Source organism: Protopterus annectens, chromosome 4.part0 (assembly GCF_019279795.1).
Source record: "Protopterus annectens isolate FY-2018-M chromosome 4.part0, PAN1.0, whole genome shotgun sequence".
NCBI classification, from domain to species: Eukaryota; Metazoa; Chordata; order Ceratodontiformes; family Protopteridae; genus Protopterus; species Protopterus annectens.
In genome coordinates, this window is record NC_056733.1 from 1,796,669,519 (window position 1) to 1,796,695,862 (window position 26,344).

Consider the following 26,344-nt stretch of genomic DNA (forward strand, 5'->3'; position numbering starts at 1 on the left):
AGGTAGTTTCCAGGGGTAGCTGTCTTTGCAAAGGATGATATTATGCATTTCTTGACAGTGAGTTTGAGAGTATGGTTCTGGCACTAGTTATTAGTCTGTGTCAGGCATTCTTGGAGGGTATTTGTGTGTTTGGGGGATTCCTTGACTGTGCACAGTTTGCAGTCGACTGCAGACTTGGTCAGCCAGAGGCTCTCGATGTTGGCCTTGACTTCAGATAAGTAGATGGCTAAAAGGAGCAGCCCCATCACTCACACTTTAGGAGCTCCACTTTTAACTGACCTTTTTGTAGAGGTACTGACTTCCTAGTTTTATCTTTCAGCCAGCTGGGTGTCCAGTGGGTGACATAGGGATTTATACATAATTTTGTGAGTTTGCCTACAATGCCAAGTGAAGTATTGTGCCAGTTGCTTTGACCAGGACAAGGTAGGGAGTATGCACCATTCTACCCTCATCCATTGCCATTGCTTTAGTTACCTTCTTGAAGAAATCCCCAGGTTGAGTATGCATAACCTGCCCTTGACAAAACCAAACTGAGTTGAATCTAGTGTCTGAAGGTTTCTTATGTCATTGTTTGTCATTACTATGATAATTTTTTTCCATATCTTTGCATATGAGACTAATGAGACATATGTATCTGTAGCTGCCTAGGTCCATAGATGGCCTGCCCTTGTACAGAGGAATGATAGTTGCAGTCCTCCATTTGCTTGACATGAAGTCTGTCTGGAAACTACTGTTACACAGCGATTCTTGTGGTCCTGGTAGGTTGTGTTTCAGACTTTTAAGGATTCATTCTGAAATACTATCAGGGTCCAGTGATGCAGTGTTCTTGGCCTTAAAGAGTGCATTAAGGATCTATTCCCTAGGGATAGTTGGGGGAGTTGTGGTTGAAGATATTTCCTGAGGATTATCTAGTGGGGAGGATGAGGTAAAATTGGAGCCAATTTTGCTGGCCAGTAGATTAGCTATATCTCATGGCTCAATATAAGTGGGTCCATTCGCAATTAGTTTGACATTGTCCTGCATTGCCTTTGAGGTTGCAGGCATAGCTGATGAATGCCTTTTGATTGCTGTGGGCCAGAAGGTTATTTTTTATCTCAAATTTAGTTTTGGTAGACTTGATTAGCCCACTGAGTTGCTTGTTTAGATTGATGAGGGTGTTTTACTTTGCTGTTCATTGCACTTCATCATTTTTGCCATGATTTTCTTCTTTTTTGTAATGCAACCTGTTGACATTGGAATTTCACCAGGATGGCTTGTATTTTGAGTTTGTCCTCTGATTATTCCAGGTAGGTGCAGCTGTCTCTATGCAGGCATTAACATGACTGTACAAGATTTTTGTGAAGAATATCGCATAGGCAGAGGTGTTATTAGGGTGTTGGTGTGGAGCTTGAAATGTTGCTAGGTTATCACTTAATAGTAAGAAGTTGCCTTACAAAAAAATCCTAAAAGTCCAGGGTTAGCTAAGGTTTCAGGTTTTCTTTTAATTTCAAAGGAGATGGCTTTATGGTCTGACCTGACCAGTGAGGATGTTACACTTGGTGGTGGTGGTGGGAGGCATTCTTTTATGTTTGTGAGGACCAGGTCAAGCATGTCAGAACCAACAGTGGGCATACAGATTACCTGTTTCAGGGTGATTGCATTTACAAAACCTAGGAATCTTTGGGTCTGCATGTTTGGGATTGTGTATGATTATCTGTTTGTAGAGGGGTAGTTAACTTTGCCCATTAAGATGGTGTTAGGTTTAATAGGGAGTGTTTTCAGTATGTTTAGGTATGTGTTATATGTTTCCTTGGTCATGGGGGGAATTATAGCTTGCAAGAATATGGTATAGGACTTTAATTACTGTAATTTGATCATGCAGAAGCTCAAGTGAGTCAAACTGTTTCACCCAATTTGAGGTGTGTCTGCTTTTGATGTAAATTAAGACACCTTCCTGTGTAGTAGCTGGTCTAAATGTGTGGAAGGCATTATAACCCTGCTCTGCTGATGTACACTCTGTGTCTTTAAACCATGTCTTAGTAACTGCGAGACATCTACATATCCTTTATTTATTCCCCAGACTCCTACTTAATCAATTTCAGAGATGTGAGGAAGCCTGATGCCCTCCAAGCAGTATGTGGGTGCAAAGAAGAAAAGTAAGTTCTAAACAGGATGCTAGTCTATCACATTATGTGTGCACATATATGGCACACATACTGAGAGGTAATTTGGGGACTGACAGTTTACCTACACCATGACTTTGAGATATTGGAGGAAACTGAAAACATGAAGAAAACCCACATGGATGTAAAGAGAGGACATGAAAGAGACAGCACAACCATGAAACAAACTATAAAACCAAGAGCTGTGAGGCAGCAACACAAACCACTGTGTGTGTGTGTGTGTGTGTGTGTGTGTGTGTGTGTGTGTGTGTGTGTGTGCGAACGCATATATATTGTGATTGCATATATGATTACACGTATTTCATTTCATTTCAAAACATGGTAAAATTTGAATGAAACTCAGTTAACTTAAAAATCATTTAGTGGAATCAGTCAAAAATCTTATCAAAATATCATAGAAAAGTAAGTATCTGTGAAGGGGGCAAGCACCTTTTCACCCCTCTTGCGTATAGTAACTCCATGGTTATACAACCACAAGAAAATTACACATGCAATGTATCAGTGGTGATATACAAATGGAAACTGCACCAGTAGAGTATGCATTCAAATGTAAACATTGATACATTACATACAGATGTGTGCACATGTGTATTTCTGCAGGTGTTGTGCAGTTATTAAAATGCACAAAATTTGACCAGTTTTGTGGACTCATATGTGCAATAAGGTCAAGTGCTTGTAGGTGCCAACAGTAATAATGATGAAATGCCATTTTGAAGAAGACTGTTGCATGGAGGATGCAGGTGAGTTTGCTCCCATGGACAAAAGTGAGGTCTTCATGTTTTTATTTGTTGTATTTTGTCCTGATGAAATAATTGTTTTGTCGCTTTTCAGTGATTTATGCATTTGAATTTACATGCATTTATGGTTTAGTGTATGTGATGTTTTAGTTTTGGTTATTTGATGGCCGCTGTTTGTGGTATTTGACTATTTATGATATAATCATTTTCAAGTAACCATACAATGAAAGACATAAAAAATAACTCACTACAGCATATCAATACAATGAGTTTTGAAACTGCAGTCTTCTGCTGACATATTTCTTGGAACAAGCTACCTTTACCCTTCAACTCACTTTAAAACACCCTAACTTTACAATTCCCCCTCAAAGGTTTGTGAAAATGTACTGTTCACAAAATGTCAAGTTCTCCTTCTTTCTTCACGGTCATGCATTGTCAGAGTTAGAGTAATTGGGTCATTCACGGTCATGCATTGTCGGGTCATTCCTGGTCATGCATTCTCAGATTAATTGGGCCATCTTTATAGTTGAGTAATGATAATACTATATCATTCAGCTCCTTTTAGTAACCTGACTAAGCTGAATAAAACATTGTGCATATATTTTTTTAAATGTTGGTCTTTCTTTGAGTGTCAGAAGGGTTAAGCATGTAAGTAATTTTAAGCTAAGTAATTAAGTAATGTTAAACAAATCAAATGTCAGTGAAATCTAACCTCTGTGTGACATTAAGCTGCATTTTGATTCTGTGTTTTTTATGTTTTAGGGGTTCTTCAGAAAAGGGAAAGTTTGCCTTGATCTGGGTAGGCAGGTGGATGCCTTGGCTAGTTTCCATCATTGTCTTATACTTGACCCAATGTTTATACCAGCACAGAGGGCAGCTGAAAAGGTAAGGAAAGCTTTCCTGTTTTTAATGATATGTACTGATCGAGTCTGGGTTCCCTGCCTCCTCATTTGAAGAACATACTACACACCTGTTAAAGCTTTACAGTCATAGTATTACTACAGAGAAAGAGAAGTAGGAACGACTATTCCATACTTTGAAATCCTTTTTGTGGCCAGGGCAGTGGAGAGTAGAGCATGTTAGATAGCAGTCAAAGCTTACAGCAAAGCACAGTTAATATCCATTAGTCATAGTTTTACCTCATATGTATTATGCTTTTTCACCTCTGGAGCATAACTTAAAGCAGATTGATGCCTGGATTAATCTGGTTATAGAGCTGCTGAGGTCCTTGGGACATGTGGACCAGCATGCAGAAATGTAAGTTTCTTTACTAAGTACACCTCAGTGCAGGATGTTTAGGAGGTTTGTAAGTGTGCTCCCTTGAGCAGTGTTTTTCCATGACTTGATCCCTGATTTTTCTTTACAGACATTTCTGCTAATTGTAAAAGTAAACATCTGAAAATAAATTGCATTTGTGTGATTTATGATTTCATGTGCATTTGTTTGTAACATTTTTGGAGTGTTTTGGAGGTATTTTCCATTAGAATGCAGTCTTGGGTTAAACAAATTGCATGTTCTCACTTTTTTGCCCTTTGTACTACTAAATAATCGAATTAGTGTGCACTGGTATCCAGACAGATGCTAATTTAGTGCCCCAGTGACAAATTTGGTGATTGTAGCCACAATGAAGGAGATTCAGAAATAAGCCAGGGTTCTTGATGGAGATTGGGATAAAGTGGGAGCTGAAGTCCTGTAGGTCTATAGTGCTTGCCATCTCCATATAGGAAAAGAGCACTGCCTGGCTTGAGCTGGAAAACTTGAGCTAAATGCTGGAATCGGCGTAAGTGATGTGTACTGTGATGTTTTTGTATGTTAACAGTTTCCTTAGGACTGAAAATAAAAAAATTTCCAGGACAGTAAGATTAGGCAGTCTCTCTACAACTACTCCAGAAGGACAAAAGCTCTTCACAGGATTCTCAGTGATACTTAAATCAGGAACCACGGCCCCCATGTCAATAAATTTGTTTTTGCTAGGCAAACTGCCAAAACGAACTCAGATTCAATCTTTATTCTGGAAGCGGATTGATGTCATTTAAGAAACATGCTAAATTTGTGTTAAAAGTAAAAAAGCCATCATGCAAACAAGATGTTAAGCTCCTGTCTTATTTCCTGGCATAGAAATGCTTTAAGGACTAGATAAACACTTCAGAAAGAAAAATAAAAAAGGGGTAACAGGTACAACAAACGTTAACCATGGGAAGAGAAAGGGGCAGTGAAAAAGAGAAAGAAAATATTAAGGACTTGAAAAATAAAAAAGGGAAATATCAAAGGTAGAAACCTTGAATGAAGATAAAATATGTGAATTCACCAGAGCTGTGGGGGGAGGTGGTGGCTGCCTGGGCTGCCAGCTTCTATGGCCACTAAAGAGGTTTACAAGCTGACATTATTATTACTGTAATATTAGCATGTAAACTGTCTGTTTTTAAAAGGTAGAAGTAATTATTAGATTGCCAATAAGTAATTTCAGTCTTAGAAAAACTATCTGTGTAACTATTTAAAATCTGTCATAAGTGTGGGGCACAGAATGGAAGTGTTGCTAGTTTGCCAATCTCTGCTGCTGCAGTAGCTCTGAAATTCCACAAGCTCCTTGTATAAGGGTGGTTCTTATACAACAGGCTCTGGGTAAGGGATCAGTATGCATCCCGTTGGAGCCTGCATTAGAGTCTACAATTATAGTTCAAGCTCATGAAATTCCAAGTTCATGAAACTTCAGATCGGTATTATGTTGTAGCTGAGAAGTCAAAACCTCACAAATAAAGAGAGATGTTTGTCTACTCCTGAACCCATCTTGAGTTCTCTAGATCTCTGTCTTTCTCTCTCTTTTTACTTCATTTCATCTTCAAATTATCTTCCAGGGAGCACTTCAACATTACGCAAGAAACCACTAAGCAGCATCAGGAACCTGCATTGATCTCTCCCATCAAGTCAGCACAGTTCTGTTTTGCATATGCAAATAATCCTTTGCAAAGATTAACTATTGTCACAGCAAAACAAAAATGAAAAGAAGCCCCTTGCCCATGAATTCTGAAAACAAGAAGATTTTTTACATGGGCCTGATATTCTTCATACTGTGATTCATAGCATGAGGATACAGAGTCTGCTCCTGTACAGGTAACTGAGGACCTGATGATTGGGTTCTATCTGCAAGAATACAACAGGTTAAAATCACTTTTTATAAGGCTCAAATGTTTAATTTGCATACAGGCAGTGGGACTACTGTATGCTTGGGTCTATATCGGATACAAAAAAAAAAAAAACAGAAAAAAACTACCTGAAAGCTTAAGCAGAGGGGCAAGCCTCCCTGCACTCCCCACACCCCCTGCTCTTTAAATGTACCAACTCCGAGATCGCACTACAGTGCAGACAATGGAAAACTTCCATTGCCGCACTATATGGGGATCTCTGATGAAACGTTCAAACTTTTAAAAGTTCGATCATATGGTGTTGACCATATGACATTCGAACTTTTAAAAGTTCGACAACTTGATAGGAACCCATATGCTTTAATGGTTATTTTCTTCTTTCGTTATTCTTGTGCAGCAGTGGAGTTATATGTTCAGCATGCTTGAGGGGTGGCTACTTGCCTCCCTGCAAAAAATGCTTATTTTTTACCTTTGCAGGCGGGTTATAGGGGTAATATGTTCTGAATGAGCAGTGTTTTTTCTGAATGATTTTGCATTGATAATTCATAGAAGAAGTCAGATCCTCAGTTCACAGGTTTTCTTTTTGAAGACGTAACATTCTCAGCTTTATCTACGTAAGAGTATACCTTAACCGGCCTACTAGAGATCCTCCTTTCCTCATAAAGTGCTGTATGTAAATGATGCTGTCAGAATATAAATGAACTATTCCATCTATATTTTACACTCTGCAGGATGTTTTGAATGCTAAAAGCCAATATGTTGATACTCAACATGTATGTCTCGAAAGGGTGCATGGACAAAACCTTTTCAATAGCCTAAAGCAATGCCTAACACAATCTGCCCAGGGGTTATTTTAAAAAAATGTGCCTTGTTCAACAATGAACAGAGAAGATGAAAAGCAAGCCTACTGAATGTTTCTATTTCTCAGGATCAATTATTATTTTGGCACCCAGTTGATGAAATAACTGACATGGAAAAGAGGAAGATCAGGTCTTCCCCTAAGGAGAATTACCATTCAGCAACCCAAGTTTCAAAGGAGCTTTCTAGTAATTAAAAGTCTTTTTTAAATATCAATTATCCAGCAGTCTTATAGGGAAAAGCAATACAAGAGCAGTCACACTGATGAGGAAAGGAAATATAAATATTATATATGATCAACATAACTATGTGTACTTCCTTACGTCTTCCCCATCCCTAATTGCCTCAGGACGAAGTTTTCAGTACCAGCTGTCATCCTGGAAAGCTATTGTTACATAAATAGTTATTGCAGGCAATAGTTCAAGGTTATATAATAACATTTCTTAAAATTCCTTATCCTCAACTCTGTACTCTTTAACATTAGGTACAGCAGTGTTTGCTGGCAAATCCTAATAAAAACAAAAGTATTGAATGGTAACTGCAGAAACAGTTATCCCTCCAAAGGAATGATTTTGCATGGCATTCCAAGACATGAAGACTCTCAAACTACATGTTCCAATAAGGCCCGCTCTCTAAATGTTCCTCAGGGTACAAATAGATCAGCGTTGTAATTTTTATACTTTGTCCACTCCTTATCTGCATCCCTTTGTGATCAGTCAGCTAATTTGTTCCCTGTAGGGTGAGATCCAACCAAAGAAGCAGTCATTCAAATAGTAATCAGGGTGTTATCTTGTTAGGCCAAACCCCACTCACTGGTGGCTGATTGGGTGCCCTTATTTCCATGAGGGTCTACTCTCTTCTCCTCTGCCACGTAAGTGGTCCCATCTGCATGCTAATGAAGGTTGCTGCCACCAGCTTGGCATACAAAGTCTATGTCTGTGGTCATGACTGTTTTGTCTGCAAGTCTCAGTTGCATGTAATGAACCGACCACCGGACAATCAGTCAGTCATCCTACCTTTTCTTCCCTTAGGCCTTCCAACACCTGATTCACTAATCAGACTTGAGTTGTGGTCAGGCTTTTTCCATTTTTTGTTTCTGACGTTTGGTATGTCCAGAGCCCCAACAGCATCTACTAGATATTTAGCTCCATTTTTGCTCTTTCCAGAATTCCAGCACCTTTATGACATTTTTAGAGGCTGTTAGAGAATTTGTACTGATGAAGATATTTCTCCTGCATGACAAGCAACTGGAAAGTCAAAATATAATGACCACTCTTCCTCTGTAGCACAGCACAGCAGCAAGGAATCTGTGTGCTCAGGTGAATGTGACACCTTCATTTCCTCTAGTCCCTTATACATGATCACACACAAGAAGGCCTCAGTGGGTTCTCAGAACCTTCATCAAGTGGCCATCACACTCCAGTCTCTCTTCCACATTGTGTCAGCACAAACTTTTTATGGTCATGTGATCCACAAAAGCTCTCAAAACGCATGATCTTTCATGCAACAGTGAGACAGCAATTGGAAGCAAGCTTTTCACATTATGGTTGAAGAACCGCCCCTCCATAAATATGAGGCAAATGACCTACAAATACATGTTTCTTCATAGTAACCTAGGAAGATGAAAGCAATAAAGAGAATCTTAGTAGCTTTTTCAAGAAAATTTCCTCTAGGGATGTCTTCAGATCAATCCAGACAGCATGACCTTAATGTGGTACATCAAGCAAGGGGGGAACAAGGTCTTTTCAGATTTTTTCAGGAATTATTCTCTGTGTGGAACTTAAAGCCATTAATACAAGCTTCATGAAGTAGCAGTGCTTCTTCCAGGATTTAAGAACCAGCTGACAGGTGAATAACTATGTCCTTAATGGAAATCAGATCTAGACATTTTAGGACATTCTTTGAGGTTAGGCTATGCCACAGGTGAAGCTTTTTGCCACATCATTTAATGGTCTGTTGCAGCCATTCTGCTTCCTAACAAAGTAGCAAGGAAAACAGACATAGACATTATGTTTTTCCACCTTTTTTATTTTTTTGATTTAAAGAGCAAAATTGAAGGCAGGGCTGGATCATAATTAATGGGGCCCTTGGCAGGATAGTAGACCGTAACACTGTCCCTTTACTTGGCCATCTCCCCTCAATTACCATAAAACGATGTTCAAATCTGTCAGTCTGCATACAGTTTTCTTCTTTAATTTATGATGATCACAGTGTTTTATTTTCATTTAAAAGTTTGTATTTCAAATCTTGCAGTAGAAACACTGACAACTGGTTATTAAACAAAGTAAAAATGCTCATACACAGAAAATAGATGCAGCATGAACAGAAGTAAAACCATTTTCCTTGGAAACTCACATTTATTGAAAGTGCATGTGACAAGCTATTAAGCTACATGGACTGTGATTCATAGTCACAGAGCACACAAAACATTGCTAATTAGGAGTCATGTGAAGGGTGTGGGGATTCAAAGACAATGAATGTTGTTTTCTTAGCCACTAATCACTCTACTGTGAACTCCCAAATATTAAAGCTATAGTGCTCATCTGTGTATCCACGCCATAGTTAATTTTGAATTTAATTTCCTGCCTGCCTCAGACATGCCAAGAAAAAAGATTGTGAATTACATGTTTTTTGGTCATGTCCATGCCACAATACTAGACATAGAGGGCACTGCAAAATATATATGCAAAAGCATATTTGTTTGTCATGCAGATAAAAAAATGAAATGATCCTAAACACACACACACACACACACACACACACACACACACACACACACACACACACACACACACGCATGCACACACACACACACACACACACACACACACACACACGCACGCACACACACACACACACACACACACACACACACACACACACACACACACACACACACACACACACACACACACACAGAGACTATAGGTACAAACACTACTATAGCAATGGGCAATGTGGTGGGGTAGAGTGTGATGCTTGTGCAAAACTGTAAATGGAAAAACTGGAAGTTAGGCATATACACATCCATTCATCCATCCAATTTCTAATAACCTTTATCTTTTGTAGGGTTGTGGTAAATATAATGTGTTTGCATATAATAATTACTGTCTGAATGTTTTTTTAAGATGCACCTTAGTTGTGAACTGAATCTAAAGACAGCTGTATAAGTATGAAATTTTCAATGCCATCATATGCTATTGAAGAACATTCTCAACTGGGGCATTGTACTCAGTAAAGGGTATAATCAAAGCAGAGTACAATGAGGGGAGGGCTTCAATTGATCTGGAAGAAATACGTTTTACTATGAGCTATGCATGATAAAAGGATTTGTAACCACCATTGCATTATGATCAAATGTAAGGGGAGCTGTCAACCCATGTACCTGGTCTCTAATGACCTTTTCATTTTGAAGCGGTGTGTTATCTATGTTCTAAGCTGGAACTAGAGGGTGCTTGTCATATGCTACAGTGTTGCAGGTTTTGGAATTTATCTTGAACCCATTTTAGTATACCAGATATTGAAAAGTATAATATCTTTCTGGGGTGTATGTATGTCAGAAGGGAACTTGCTGATGGCTCTTAGCTTACAATCATCCACAACTTTGTTAACCAAAGATCCACATTTGATAAGGGGAGATCTATTAAGTAGATGCTGAATAGCAGAGGTCCCAGCGTGGGTCCCTGAGGAACTCCACTCTTCACCCTGATTCACACAGAGGATGCAGCCCCTACCCTTACTATGAGTCCTGATCTAAGCCATTAGGCTCTCCACCTAACCACATATGGGTCATTGTAGAGCACTTTCAACTTACTTATTATATTTGCACGTGACATGGTACTGATTACTTTGGCAAGGTCAAGACATGCTGTGTGGGCAGTTTGTCCACATTCACCAGTCTGAGTAACCATTTCAAAGAAATTCACATGATTCATTAGACAGGATCTACCCTTGGCAAAACCAAACTTCTGGGAATCAAATCTGATAAGATTTCTGCTTTCATAGTTAATTAGGTCAGTTGTGATATGTTCTAATGGCTTTGTGTATAAGGCTCATTAGTCTGATTGGCGCATAAGTCCTGGAGTCTGTGGTGGGGCCACCCTTGTGGAGTGGTATCACAATAGTTGTGTGGCACTCCCACAGCATGAAGTCAGTTACAAGGCTCACGTTGAAGAGGTTGAGGAGTGGGTCCACCAATGCTTGCTTAATGCTTTTAGTAAAGCAACTGGGTATGTTGTCAGGACCCACTTATGTGGTATTCGTTTTGGAGAGTAACTTCAGTATATGCTCATTTATGATGGATGGTGGCTCGATTCCATCAGGGATAAGCAGGTTTTTCATAGTTGTCTTTGGGGTGATACTGGCACTGAATTTATTAACTAGTATGTTAATATCAACTGGCTTTAAGTAGTTAGTACCACTGAGATGAGTAGTTATTACCATTATGATGAATAAGCCTGGAGCAATGTTGGGTGTTCTTTTATATTTTTCTGACATAAATAAAGGAGGCTTTGTAATTGCCTTTGGTTTCTGTAACTAGTCTGATTTCACTGGGATGTGTTTGTTTTTCTTATGTCCTTTTTTAGTTTCTTGTTTAGCTGTTTGATGTTCTCCTTAATTTGCGGGTAATTTTTTCTGCTACTTAGGTTTAGCAGTTTCTTTCATTTATTACATAGTTTATTAATGCTTGAGGACCACCACACTGGTTTGCCTTTAGACCTTCTCATTTTCTTGAATTCTATCTCAAGGATGACAAGTACCAAGTGCAATCCCAGCTCTTCTAGTTGAGTTTGAGAGGTTTCTCGACAGAATGCACCTCATACTGATTGCAGTAAGGGGCAGCAGCACGAACTGTAGGTGGTGCCTCTCAGAAGAGTTATGTGGATCAACCACTTTAAGCATCAGCTGTGGTGTGCAGTATCCCTAGATATGAGAACTTGGACACAAGCTGTAAGCAGCATACTAACCACTCAGCTGTGTAAAAGGTGGCTGTACCTGATGCGGCCATGTTGACTAGTGTTGCTGAAAGTGGCAAATTAAGTGTATTTTGGGTGCTGGGCTGTTTTTAGTTCATGACCCCCCCCCCACACCAATTTGATCTTTGTATAGGTTGTAGTATCTGTTGAACCGCATATCACTTACTGTTGGCATCTAAGTATTACAACATAATTTCCATATGTTTAGATTTGGTGGCATGCAACCCGTTCTCTGCTTCTTTAGGAACACCATCTGTATTGCTGACAGTACTGCTTCTGGCATGCAACTGGGATGTGCAGATAAGCTGAACAGAAAGATCCGAAAAAGAGAAAACCACAAATAGATAAAGAACAGTCACAAAAACAGAATGCAGGCAATAAGAGCCATAGAATCCACTCCAGAAAGGGTTTTTTGCCAATATAATAGTGGAAAATATGCCAGAAACTCCACAATCACTTCAGTTTATTACAAACAAATATAAGCACTTTCGTCCCAAATAATGCTCATAAGAACTTCATCAGATACAAACATTACACAAGAATGCATTCATTTATCCACCTTGTAATGTGATGTCACTTCCTTCTAATTAAATACATAAATTAAACACTCTGTTAAAAAATAAGAGAAAAAGAAGCAGCAGCAATGCACATGATAAACATAAACTACTACAACCAGAGATATAAACATCCAAAAATGAAACCCTACAAAAATAAAATTGTAAGATAGAAATATGTATGAAATATATACAAATATATATATAAAAATATAAGTATATATATATATATATATATATATATATATATATATATAAACTGTCTGAACAATTTTTTATAAAGTCAAATAAAAAGTATAATATCTTTCTGGTGTGTCATGTATGAGCTTTAAAAGTCATTAATATAATATAAAACAATAAATCTTAACCATAATGGTGTGTATAAAAAATATGCATGTGTAAGTGTAAATACAAAAAAACTGAAATTCATTTGTTGAGTGCTTTAAGTTTCAATAAGCAACTAATAGATAAGCTGTCATTCAAACCTGGCCAATGTAATGCATCTAATCGTAACTGCCAGGTTAGTTCAGCCTTCTCTAGTAAGTAAGGCCATGCAGCCCCCTATCATATTTTTCTTGCACTTCCAAAACAATGAATTTAAATTGATGGTTGTGAAAATCCCTAACATGTTTTGCAAGAGCATCAACTTCACTCTGATCCCTAATGTCTCTCATGTGTTCACTAATCCTGATCTTAAGCTTACGTTCGGTTTTACCGACGTAAAAACATGGACAGTTTGAACAAGTAGTGCAATAGACTACTCGCTCGGTAATACAACTACATCTACCTGGGATCCCAACCATGATGTTATTAATTCTACATGTTAGTTTCCAAGATGTGGGTGCAAAATTTGCAAGCTCCACAATTAAACATATGCCCATATCTGGGCTGTCTAAGTGTGTGTTCAAAAATGTTCTTTAAATTCTGTCCCTTTTTAAAAATACACAAAGGTCTTTCACCCAAAATATTAAAGAGGTCTCTCTCGTGACTAAGTAACTTCCAATTCTTATTAAGAATGTCCCTTATAAAATATACATCACATGAGAAAGATGTAGAAAAGCTGGAATTGTAATTGGTAACCTCCAGTTCCATAGTGTGATTATTATTTTCAACCGAAACATTACCAACTTGGTGATTCGGATTCAAAGTTGAATTCAAGACATTAGTTACTGTCAGAATCATTTGCACTGGTGATGAACAGGTTGACAGATGAAATCAGACAGGAGTCCCCGTGGACTATGATGCTTGCAGATGATATTGTGATATGTAGTGAGAGTAGGGAACAGGTTGAGGAGACCCTGGAGAGGTGGAGATATGCTCTAGAGAGGAGAGGAATGAAGGTCAGCTGGTCTAAGACAGAATATATGTGTGTGAATGAAAGGGAGGATAGAGGAATGGTGAGGATGCAGGGAGTAGAGTTGGTGAAGGTGGATGAGTTTAAATACTTGGAAGCAACAGTTCAGAGTAATGGTGAGTGTGGAAGAAAGGTGAAGAAGAGAGTACAGGCAGGGTGTAGTGGGTGGAGAAGAGTGTCAGGAGTGATTTGTGATAGACGAGTACCAGTAAGAGTTAAAGGGAAGGTCTATAAAAGGGTAGTGAGACCAGCTATGTTATATGGGTTGGAGACAGTGGCATTGACAAAAAGGCAGGAGTCAGAGCTGGATGTGACAGAGTTAAAGATGTTAAGATTTGCACTGGGTGTGACAAGGGTAGACAGGATTAGGAATAAGTACATTAGAGGATCAGCCCAGGTTGGACAGTTTGGAGACAAAGCCAGAGAGGCGAGATTGCGTTGGTTTGGACATGTGCTGAGGAGGGATGCTGGGTATATTGGGAAAAGGATGCAGCTGCCAGGTAAGAGGAAAAGAGGAAGGCCTAAGATAAGGTTTATGGATGTGGTTAGAGAGGACATGCAGGTGGCTGGTGTGACAGAGCAAGATGCAGAGGACAGGAAGAAATGGAAACAGGTGATCCGCTGTGGTGACCCCTAACTGGGAAAAGCAGAAAGAAGAAGAAGTTACTGTCAGAATATGAGAGGTAGCCTGAAGGGTGTTTAATAGCCCTAAAATTGGTAAAAAATGGCCCTGTATTCTTTTAATTCTAACTTCAGACATAATGTTGTTTATTAACTGCAGGCGGTATCCTCTCTTAAGGAACATTCCCTTCAAATTGTGGCATTCATTGACAAAGGATGTCCATGCAGTGACCATATGTGCTGCTCCTACAAATTGTCTTTTTACGACGGCACCATTTTGGAGTGGATTCTACGGCTCTTATTGCCTACATTCTGTTTTTGTGACTGTTCTTTGTCTGTTTATAAGCTGAACAGACATGTGGACTTCCTGCTGGCAGCTGCTGCACTTACTTTAAATGCCCTCTACTTAATGCAGGCAGCTTTTGTCAGAAGGCACTCATGCACGTTTCAAATGCATCTGCTGGGTTTTTGTTGTGGGTGGTACTTCCATGTGAATCTGGCAAGGGCAGTTAGCATACTGAATGAGAAAAAGAGGTCCCTTTGTGACTAATCATGGCATTTGTCTCAAAATACATTGACTGATTCACAGGAGAGACTTGATGACTGGACTATTGATGTTTAATGGAAAATACAGCCCTGGAACACTGAAACTAGTAATCAACCTCTAAGCAGTGCTGGACTTATGGACTTATGTTTCACGTGTCACACTGCTGCTGTAAAAACACATGTAGCTGCTCAGATTCACCTTGCAGTGGAAGAAAGTATGATACTGCATAACTGCACTGCTATCAGTTTATTTATGTTAGCATCAATAATAATATTTTTGCTTAAGTAAGCTTAAGGCAATAAGATAAAAAGTGCCAATTATCTGGTGCTACACAGTCATCAAAATGACTTTATGTAAAGAAGCAATGAAAATTTCAGTCTCTAATGGCTCTTGGTCATTGCAAGATTTCTATCTCCAAAACCTTCTCAAACACATGACAAAAAAAAAATGCAAAGAAAAAAATGCTGATCAAGGCATAACAACATACTGTGTGCTTTAGTGCCTGAGCATGCTGCAACATTAGGAAACTCTTATACTGAGTACGCTGACCAAGGCAATGCCTCAACACATAAGTGAAGGCCACAGTTTTTCTGATGTAAACAACATTTAACCAAATATGTGCTACAACATTAAGCAATAAACAGGTGACACCAGTGTGTTCGTATGCCTTTAAATTTCAGCCATTTTTCACTCCACAGTTATGACATTCCAAGCTGGAGGCCACACCTCTCAGTCTTCCAGCTCCAAAAAGGAGGACACTGCTTCTCATAATGAGGAACAAATGGGCAAAATGGGGAACACTGCCTCCCATAATGAAGAACAAATGGGCAAAATGGGGAACACTGCCTCTCCTAATTATGAACAAATGGGCAAAATGGGGAACACTGCCTGTCATAATGAGGAACAAATGGGCAAAATGGGGAACACTGCCTGTCATAATGAGGAACAAATAGACAAAATAGGGAACACTGCCTCTCATAATGAGGAACAAATGGGCAAAATGGAGAACACTGCTGCTCATAATGAGGAACAAATGGGCAAAATGAGGAGCACTGCCTTTCATAATGATGAACAAACTGGCAAAATGGGGAACACAGCCTCTCAAATGAGGAACAAATGGACAAAATGTTGAGCACTTTCTAATAACTTCAGGTAGGAAGCTTACAGAATGTTTAAACTGTCTTCATTTATATTTATAAAAAAAGTTATTTTGCTGAATTCATTTTTTTACCTGGGATGTAAAGTTAACAGTAAATGTATGACATACTCTCTGTGTAGAACACTAAGGAACATGGAGTTTTTAAGACTCAGTATGAGGAATGCTCTTCATAATAAGGTATACTTGGTAGTTAGTTGCTTCACAGATGCTAAAACTATCACACACACTGTGATGCAAAGTATATTTGCTTTTATAACTGCAGAATTTCCAAATAATTGCATTTTACATCCTATAAAATTTAAAATAGGTACCTACTTATTAGGCTAGTCTTGGTTAAGCTGAAAGCTACTACAGGAATGTATTTTGACAGGTAACATCTTTATGATTAGGAGAAGAACCCACCCTAGAAGTACAAATTGTACTAAAAAGGTGAAATCAGGTAAAGTGGCAGGCCCAGATGAAGTCAGAGCAGATATGATAAAGATGTTGAGTATGTTAGGGAAAAATGGCTCATGAGGATACATATCACAGTATGAAAACAGAGAAAGATATATCTAGGTAGGTCAGTGATATCAAACTGGAGAGCATGATTGATAAATGAATTACTGGAACTGTAGCATACAAGATGGGAGATAAGCAGCTGAGATTCAGATCAAGATGTAGTACAACCAACTTGATGTTTGCAGTGAGAATAAGTTGGGGATGAGAAAGATGTCCAACTGGACTTTCATAGCTATGGAGAAGGTATTTAGTGGCATCTTTAGCTGTAGTGTGGTGTGACTTGCTGTTCTCTGCCTAAGTAGTGCTGATCTCTGCCTACATTTGTTTTTTCTGACATACCTCCACTACTCCTGGTGTGATTTTAAACTTGGTGTTTTTTGAGTTGCCTGCCTCTACTATAGGTTTGACTTTGGACACTCCTCTCAGTCTCCTCTCATCAGCTCATTCTACTGAGCACTGAGAGATCAACTGGGAAGGCCCCCTTACTCTCTTAAACTTAAATTGTTTCTATTTCCTACCTTCCCACTTAAATCTGCTTTGTTCAGCTGCTTTTACTGTACTTGTGCTTATTCCTATTTATTTAGCTTTTTTACTACATGCTGTTAAGTATTCAGTTGCATTTAATCTGCTGCATTTATTACTACTAGTTAGCAGCCTGATTACATTGTAACTATTATTCTAAGCCTCTTAGTTATGATTTAAGTACTTGGGTTACAAACTAGCTATATTACATTAGGAAGGTTTGTGGTGTACACTGTTGTGGCAGGAGAGGTATCTCACACCCTTCTGAGTTTGGAATTGTTGGTTGAAAGCTTATTGTGTTTGCTATTTGAAAATTGTATTGGTTCTGGTTTAAGCAGTTGGGCTCCAAACCAGTTATTTTACATTAAGAAGGTTTGTGGTCTACACTCTTGTAGGAGAAGAGGGTAGCTTACATCCTTCTGGGCTGATAATTGCTGGTGAAAGCTTATTGTGCCTGTTATTCTAAGTGTCAAGTTTCTCTGTTCTAGTTTAAGCACCTGGGCTCAAAGCCAGATATTTTGCATTCAGAAGATTTGTGCTACACTGTTGTGGCAGGAGAGGATAGCTTACTCCCTTTTGAGCTGGGACTTGCCAGTGTAAATCATATTGTGCCCTTTTTGTTTGGCTAGAGGGCTAGCTTGTTTAAAATTTGAATCTCTCTGCCTGAGGCATTTGGCAACGTTTGGCGACCATGCTGCTTGAGAAAAGAGTGTTGCTGGTTTCTGAGTAACTCTACAAAAGCTAAGACTTACATTACTATATCCACTGTTTCAGCACTTGTTTCACATTGTTTTGTCATAGCTGCTTCAATTGACTGTTTCTGTCTTGACTATCTGTACTTTTTGACCTTTTTTGCAGCCTTCAGTTAAAACTGCCTTGGTTCTACTTTAGTGAGAGTAGAAGGGACCTGAGTAATTTTTTGGCCTGGGGTTATGCAAAGGAAAGAAGAGTGTGTTATTTTGATTGGCCACAGGGCCTTGTTTGTGTTTTTTATTGAATGTCTGCTGCTATTTGAGCATTGCAGTTGCACAATGCTTGGCTCATAACATACGCTCATCGAGGCATTTTGCGACCACGCTACTTGAGAAGAAGAGTGTTGCTTGTTTCTGCTAAACTCATCAAAGGCTAAGACTTATATTACCATATCCACTGTTTTAGAACTTGTTTTCCACATTCTTTTTTTGTCACTGCTGCAGTAATTAAGTGTTTTTGTGTTGAATATCTGCACTTTTTTTTACCTTTCTTACAGTCTTTAGTTAGAACTGCTTTGGTTCCACTTTAGTGAGAGTAGAGGAGACCTGAGTCATTTTCTGGCCTGGGATCATGTAAAGGAAAGAAGACTGTGTTGTTTTTGATTGGCCACAAGGTGTTGTTTATGAGTTTTCTTTATCACATTTCATCCACTATTTCAGCTTTGCAGTCGCACGTTTGGCTCATATGCTACGAGCAAGCTAAGACTTAGATTACCATATCCACTGTATCAGCATTTGTTTTTTTGCATTGTTTTCTCACATATACATTAATAAGGGCAGCACAGTGGTGCAGCGGTTAGCATTGTCGCCTCACAGCAAGAGGTTCTCCGGTTTGATTCTTGGCTGTGGTGCCTTTTGGTTGAGTCTGTGGGTTTCTTCCGAGTGTTCTGGTTTCCCCTCACTTTCCAAAGACATGTCTGGAGAATTTCTCCCTGGCCCTCCTCTGAAAATGAGCTCTGCCCCAGTCAGACTTTCCCAGTAAACAAATGTTAAAAAATCAATAAATGGCATGCTTCTGTGTTAAATATCTGAACCTTTTTACCTTTTTTACAACCTTTTCTTAGAACTGCTGCTGTATGTGCAGCCGCACCTATCAATGATTTGTATAAATGCTGATATCTTGCAGTTTAATTCCCCCTTGTAATCTTTGTAGACAACAATCTCTCACAATGTAAGCTTGCCTTAAAATACCCTTACTGTTTAGACAGATTTTTTTAACTACTAAAGCATCTAGTTTGCATATAGCTGAGCGCAGATCATCAAGTTTATTGTATTATTGACCTATTCAATATTTAAATTTCTATCACTCCTCCCTAGTAGATCAGCAGCCATGTGTATGCACTTTAAGACTCTCTCTGTAGCCAGTCTGGTTGAGATAGGTATTCTGAAGTAGTGATTGCTTCATGTACACTGACAACCCCCTTATTCTTAATAACACAGATAAAGTATGCGAGTGGTGTAAATACAGTTTAAGATACGTACCCAGGGAGTGGCGCACAGCAACTGTGGTCCCACTTCACAAAGGCGGTGCCTCCACTGATCCTGGAAATTACCGGCCCATTAGCTTGACAAGCCTTATCTGCAAAGCCATGGAGAGGATCATAATGGACCTCATAAATAAAGACATAGGGAATTTGCAGACTTTGGATCCAACCCAGTTTGGCTTTGTCAAAGGCAGATCATGCCTTTTAAACTTGGTTGACTTTTTCGAAACAGTCACCAAAGCCATTGATGAGGGAAAGGCAGTCCATACAGGCCTTCGATACAATTCCCCACTCGTGTATCATTGAAAAACTCATCAGCTTAAATGTTAACCCATACATCACAAGATGGGTTGCAAACTGGCTGAGTGACAGAACCCACAGGGTCAGAGTTGCTGGCGCCATGTCAGACTCAAAGCCCGTCACAAGTGGTGTCCCACAGGGCTCAGTCCTGGGCCCACTCTTGTTTGGCATCTACTTTTCCGAAGTACAAGCAAACACAGGAGGGTTATGGCTGACAAAGTTTGCAGATGACTGCAAACTGGGCGCCATAGTAGAAAACACATCTGACACAGATATCCTTCAAAAGGGTCTTACAGAAACGGATAACTGGTGCCAGAGCCATGGCCTAAAGTTAAATGCCAAAAAATGCATAGTCATACCCTTCGGGAAGAACAAGGTTACCCCTAGCTACCAAATAGGTGGCAATCCACTGAGCACAGAAGAAGTTATCAGAGACCTGGGGACCCAGGTTGATAGTAGTCTGTCATTCGACACCCATGTAGCTAAAGTAGTTAGAAAGACCTTCTACATTGCCCACCTTATCATGAAGGGATTCTCATCTAGATCAAGGGAGGTCATGGTCTCCCTTTACTCATCACTCATCAGACCAATGATTGAGTACAATGCCCCATTCGGAATGTATCTGACCCGACACTTGCAGCAGCTGGAGAGGCCACAAAGTTCCTCACCAAAAGGATAAAGGGTCTCAAAAATCAGTCATATGCTGCGCGACTGATAGAACTCCAGCTCTATTCAGTCGCATACCGCTTGCTCAGAGGTGACCTTTGCCTAACATATAAGGCCATGTCAAACCCAGATTTGATGAATATGCTTCACCTCAAAAAATCTAGATCCATCAGAGTCACAAGGCGGGAGACTCAAACCTCGACCACGACCATTAATAGGACGTGCTGGAGGGATAGATTCATCACCCAAAGACTCCCTATGCTGTGGAACAAAATCCCGGTATATGTGAGGCAGAGCACCTCGCTGGCCTTGTTCAAGAGAAATCTTGACCAATGGATGGGAGATCGCAGATATACCCCAGGGATTACCTCAGTGTCACTGCTCGACAGAGGCACAGCAAAATAATGGGTATAGTTCCCCATACTAAAGGGGTGGCGTAAGCCACAAAACGATGGGCTAGGCTTATAAATGCCCTCGGGCAGATAGCCTAGTATGAACCTATGAACCTATGAACCTATAAGATGGAGGAAAAACTCTCTCATGCAACCAAAACTAATCCTATAGAGGTTGTCAGTGGCAACTTACACCGTGGCTACTGTGGGATAAAGACCTTATACATAAAACTACTTGTGCTGAGGCACTTAGAGGTAACCTTCCTAAATCACTAAGACTTCCTGCACAGCACATTCAAAAAAGGGTCCTCAGCCATCACATAAACACTCTATTAAAACACCACCCACAGCTGCACATAGCAACAGTGTATCCAGTGCTTCTAATGCTAAGCCCTTAAGGGAAACTAGCACACAACCTAATTTCCTAGCTATTAGTGATTCTGTAATGAGGCACACAGATGTCCCCATCACCAGACTGAGTAAGGAGAGAGTAATGGTTAGCTGCCTTTCCAGGGCTAGAATCAGTCAAGTCACAGCGGTAGTCAGGTCATTAACCATAGGTACTACTATGACTCTGTCATAGTCAGCGTGGGTGTTAATGAGACATATCTCTCTTGACTTTATGAAATGAGACATGGTGTAGTCTGCTGATATGTGTCTTAGGTATGTATGAGCCTAGCACTGAGCAGCATACTACCTTCTCCAAGGATGATGCCACATTGCCAATAGAAAATGATTGATTTCAACAACTGGCTTAGCTTTTGGTGTCAATCCAAGGGGGTACAATATTTGACAGCCTGAGATGACATGGTTGACAAACCATGCTGCTTTGCCTAGGATGCTCTGCACCTATCCCCTCTTGGCTTTTGGGTATTGGCAAAGACCTTTTCCACCCTCATTGTGCCTTTTTAGGCAATGCCAAACTGATAAATCTCCTGACTTAACTGAACATAAGAAGGAATATCTGAAGGTGGTACTGTTCAAAGCTATTAGTCTTAACAAGAAACTCCACTCCCTGCAAGCCTTCCTCTTTCTGGAGAATATAGAAATCTGTGTAGTAATGGAAACATGGTTTAAAGTCACAGAGAGTATCCAGGTAGTGCAAGGTTATAATACCTTTCACACCTTTTGACCAGGTACTGCATACTGGAGGGAATTAAAGGTAGAGTAGTCACAGTCTATTCTAAAAACAACCTCACATCCAGACTAGTTAAAGCGTATGACCCACTGGAACTCATACATGTGCAACTCACCCTAAACAGGGTCTTGTACCATATCCTTGCAACCTATATGTCTCCCTCTGTGTTCCAGAACTGTCTCAATGTACTGGAGTCCCTTATTGTTCAACCCAATATGATTTTTCGTGGGTGATCTCAACTACCCTCTATAGATCGGGATTCCTATACCATTTTTAATGCACTTGCTAAACTTTGTTCATACCAACGTTCTGAGCAGTTGGTCCATTTTCCTACCAGGGGTACAAACATCCTTGATCTTGTGTTCATAAACACGGGAGAGCAATGTTCCTCACCCAATTTAATGTCCTCATTTGTCAGATCTAATCATAACGCAGTATTGCTTGAAATATAAATTAAGTCTGGGGACCCAGTGAAACCAAAAATCTTTAGCAGCAATTCCCCGGCTAACCTCTCTCTGTTAAGTGACACCTTGACTAATTTCCAAGCACCGATAACTTCAAACACACGCCAGGCTCCAATACAGGAACTCACCCAAACAAAATTCAGTAAATTAAGACCACCGGACTGCCAATTCGACAATGAGGCACAAACCAGGAGTTAAGAAAAATAATTTAATCCACAGAACACTAGACTGAGCACTTTCTCCAGTAACACTGGCTTCATCAGAGTCAATTTCCAAGCACCCCCAAACCCATTAAACACCATAGTATATGCTGAGCTATTTACAAAATCCCTGTACATATAGCTGTATAGAGTGAGCTGTGTCCCCTCATATTATATAAGACAAACTCAAAAGACAATCCACCCTGGTGGAATCAGAGTTTAGTCTACAGTGCATAACCTAACCTAAGCCTCCCACCATTCCTGGCTTCCAGACAGAAAAAGAACCTCCCTCCATGCAGGGATCCTCCACTGTTCTCTCAACTTCCTTTGCTTGTCTTATGACATCGGCCTAAAGTGTATGTATCCCAAGGGCAAGTCATTGTAACCAGTCTATGTTGTATTTAGCCCTGCGTTCCACTGCTAGCAGCCTTCTTTGGAACTTCTTTTTACCCCATTATTAGGCCTTTACAGTACTTATTACCTTTCCCTACTCTGCTCTAAGTGCTCTTGACATCTACTGCTTCTCCACTAGGCGGCAGCACATACATATTGCTTAAGTATTCACCTATCCCCTAAGTTACTATATATTGAATCCTCTCCTAAGGATCCATTAATTCCCTGCCTCTAGCCTCCTATCTCTGTGACCCTCTCTGTTCTTACCTTACTAACAGTTACACTAAACCAGTGCTAAATCCTCCTTACTTTCTTTATCTCTGATCTCACTTACCTAATCTTTCTTTAGTTACCCCAGGCTGCTGTGCGTTCCTGCCTTCGGTGTTCCCACCTGTCACTACAACCGACTGACCTGTACTAGGTCTTGGGTTACCTACCCTGTCCAGGACTGCTGCCTCTTCCCCAAGCTAAGGAACATTGCCAAACCTCTTTGGGCCTCTTTCCCCTAAAGGACACAAGAAAGTACGTTTTATACTGACTGCTACCTAAAGATACAAATGTTATTTTCATCCCAGGTGCATCTTGTAAAACCCATAGCCAGGACAGCCAGCAGCCAAACCCTTGCCCCTCCCAACCAACAGAGTATCCACTCTTAAAGCCTCCTTTTACAACTCCTGTGTTAACCTACCTCTACATTTTAGAGCTGCAAGCCCTGCGAGTAGCCTCAGTTGCAGTACAATCTTTGCCACTAGGTAGCCCCCTCCTCCCAGGTCTTTTTCCTCTTGCAAACGTTTCTCCATTGTACACATTTCTCTCAAACAACCATTATACTTTATATTTTGCTGTCTGATAGACCCATTCCTACCCCACTTCTTCCATATACTTCTCAACTGCACAACATATTATCTCCTTTAAAACTTACCCTAACAATCAGCACTCCACTGATTGTTTTCCCTGCATTTTGTTCTTCTCTGGCTCTTTCACTGTTTCCAAAACTACCCTGCCTCAAATTAGCCACCACCCTGCTTGTACTATACCTTCATACTCCTGACTTACTATCTATTTGCTCCCTCCTTGCCTCTTGCCCCACCTCCCTCTCTCAGCTCTACCTACGTCAGCTGTTGAATCACCATAGTTCTTATCCTTTTTCAGCCGACCCTATATGATCGGTGTACAGCTCACTTCCGGACTGTACCTCAACTAACCCACTACACTCCTCCCCCTTCTACCCAACTTACTCACCTAACCCATAAATATACCTGCTCCCAAGTGGCGCCATCTTTAATCCTTTAGTTACCCCAGGCTGCTGTGCGTTCCTGCCTTCGGTGTTCCCACCTGTGTAAGTAGCGTTATTGCTGTATTTTTGTTGTTGAAATCTCACTTTAAAATGTGTAACTGCTTCTGCTTCAATACAAGATACATTGTCTTATTATAAAGGATGTGCTATCTGCTCTATCACAACTGCTTACTACAGTTTACTGTCTTTTGACACTTGAATCTGCTGTGTGTTGCCTATTAAATAATGAAGGGATGCGGTTAGCGAGTAAATGATCACTGTTTAATTTACCTATACAAAAAGGTCAGGGTAACGTTCAAACACTGAGAAAGTACATTCAAGGGCTGCATAATGAACTCTCTTGGTCACGCATTTATTTGTAAAAGAATTATGGCTGTTTAGTCTACCACTGTAGACTGAGTTCTTTTTCTAACACTCTAACACTGAGTAACTGCATCTAAGAACTGTTTACTGGATTATATAGGTCACTGTCCTTTTATTAGAAGGAACATAGCTATTTTTTCTTCCACTGTAGACCGAGTACTTTTCAAAGGATTATGTAGACCACGTATGCTCTGGTTACTCAGTCTAAACAAGCTAGAGAGGCTCCGACACTGAACTAATCTCATGAACGCCGGTTTTTGAGTAGCTCCACTAGCTAGCCTCCATTTGTGTGAGTTACCGGACTTAAAGTTAGACTTTAAAGTCGTATAAGGACTCCTTGGGCCAACTCCTTATTAAAGCTGAGTGTTTCACCCTCTAACAGGTAGTGGTACTTACATTAACATGGATAAACCACGTTAGAGATTTGCTGTGTGATATGGTCCACAATTATGTATGATAAATGGAGCGCTATATCTACATTTACTCCCTTAACAAGAACGCTGAACTTTTGGTTTAGCACTCATGTGTTTTTGGCCTTAGTTTAACAATTATATGAACATAGGGGCTCTTTTCTTAACAAAAGAGCTCTAGCAGTAATTAGTGGACAAACATTTTAAGCAGTTTTTCAGTGAACACGCACACAAGCAACTAGCTTCCCTCTTTCAATGCTGGGCTTCTATAACCTGCATCATGCAACGAATGGTTGCCTAATGTATTTCTGCTACTTCATTATTCCAGCGGATGTGTAGAGTTGTTGTAAGCTGAATGCTAGACTTATGGTCGCTTAGTGTATTCTCCTACTGCTTTAACTTTTTGAACGTTTAGAGTTGTTGTTAAGGTGAATGTTAGATCATTGGTCGTTTTGTACTCTTCAATCTGTTTATTTTAGCTGACCTGTATAGATATTGAAAAGCGGAACAGTTGAACTCACTGTTTTAAAATCTCACTAGTAATTGCATCTGCCTTGCACATGCTTGCACTAACCTAATAAACATATTAAGTTAAATAACGTATGTTTTCCTGGCAAATGTGATTTTTAAATGCATTATCCTTACTAGTACTTTGCTTATAGTGTGTGTTTTGTCCTACTGCTTACATCACCACTTTTTCTTCTCCCTTTCTGTACCCAGCACTACAACCGACTGACCTGTACTAGGTCTTGGGTTACCTACCCTGTCCAGGACTGCTGCCTCTTCCCCAAGCTAAGGAACATTGCATACAGAAGCAACTATTAGCCCACCTTACTCACAATTCTCTCCTAACCTCATCCCAGCACGGTTTCAGACCAGCCCACAGTACAACCACTGCCCTTCTCTCCTTCTCTCACACAGTAAATCACAACTGTAATCAAAACCTGCTCTCCTCTGCCCTCTTCCTCGATCTATCAAAAGCATTCAACATGGTAAATCGCAACTTACTCTTAGACTCTCTCAAATCACTGTCCATAGATAACCCAGTATGTAACTTGTTCCACTCATACCTGAATGGTCGACAACAAGCAGTCTTGTGGAAAGATAATCTATTCCCCCTTCTACCTGTCACCCTTGGAGTACCCCAAGGTTCTATTCTGGGTCCCCTTCTTTTCCCTATATTCATCAATGATCTGCCCAAAGTTATACCACAGGCAACTTCCATACAGTACGCAGATGATTCTACACTAATCTGCACTGCCTCTACTCCCACAGAATTACAATCCCTAACCCAGACTACCTTCAACAAAGTAGAGAACTGGCTTAATAATCGTCTTCTCTTATTGCACCC

At 40.0% G+C, this 26,344-nt stretch overlaps 1 protein-coding gene across 1 annotated transcript in view; it reads left to right on the forward strand.

The window, feature by feature from the left end:
- Positions 1-26,344, forward strand: part of LOC122800026 (LON peptidase N-terminal domain and RING finger protein 1-like) — a 770,380-nt gene that overhangs the window by 221,964 nt on the left and 522,072 nt on the right. Inside the window, exon 3 of the mRNA XM_044069488.1 lies at positions 3,662-3,784. Coding sequence (XP_043925423.1) covers positions 3,662-3,784 — 123 coding nt within the window. The remainder of the gene's footprint in view (positions 1-3,661; positions 3,785-26,344) is intronic.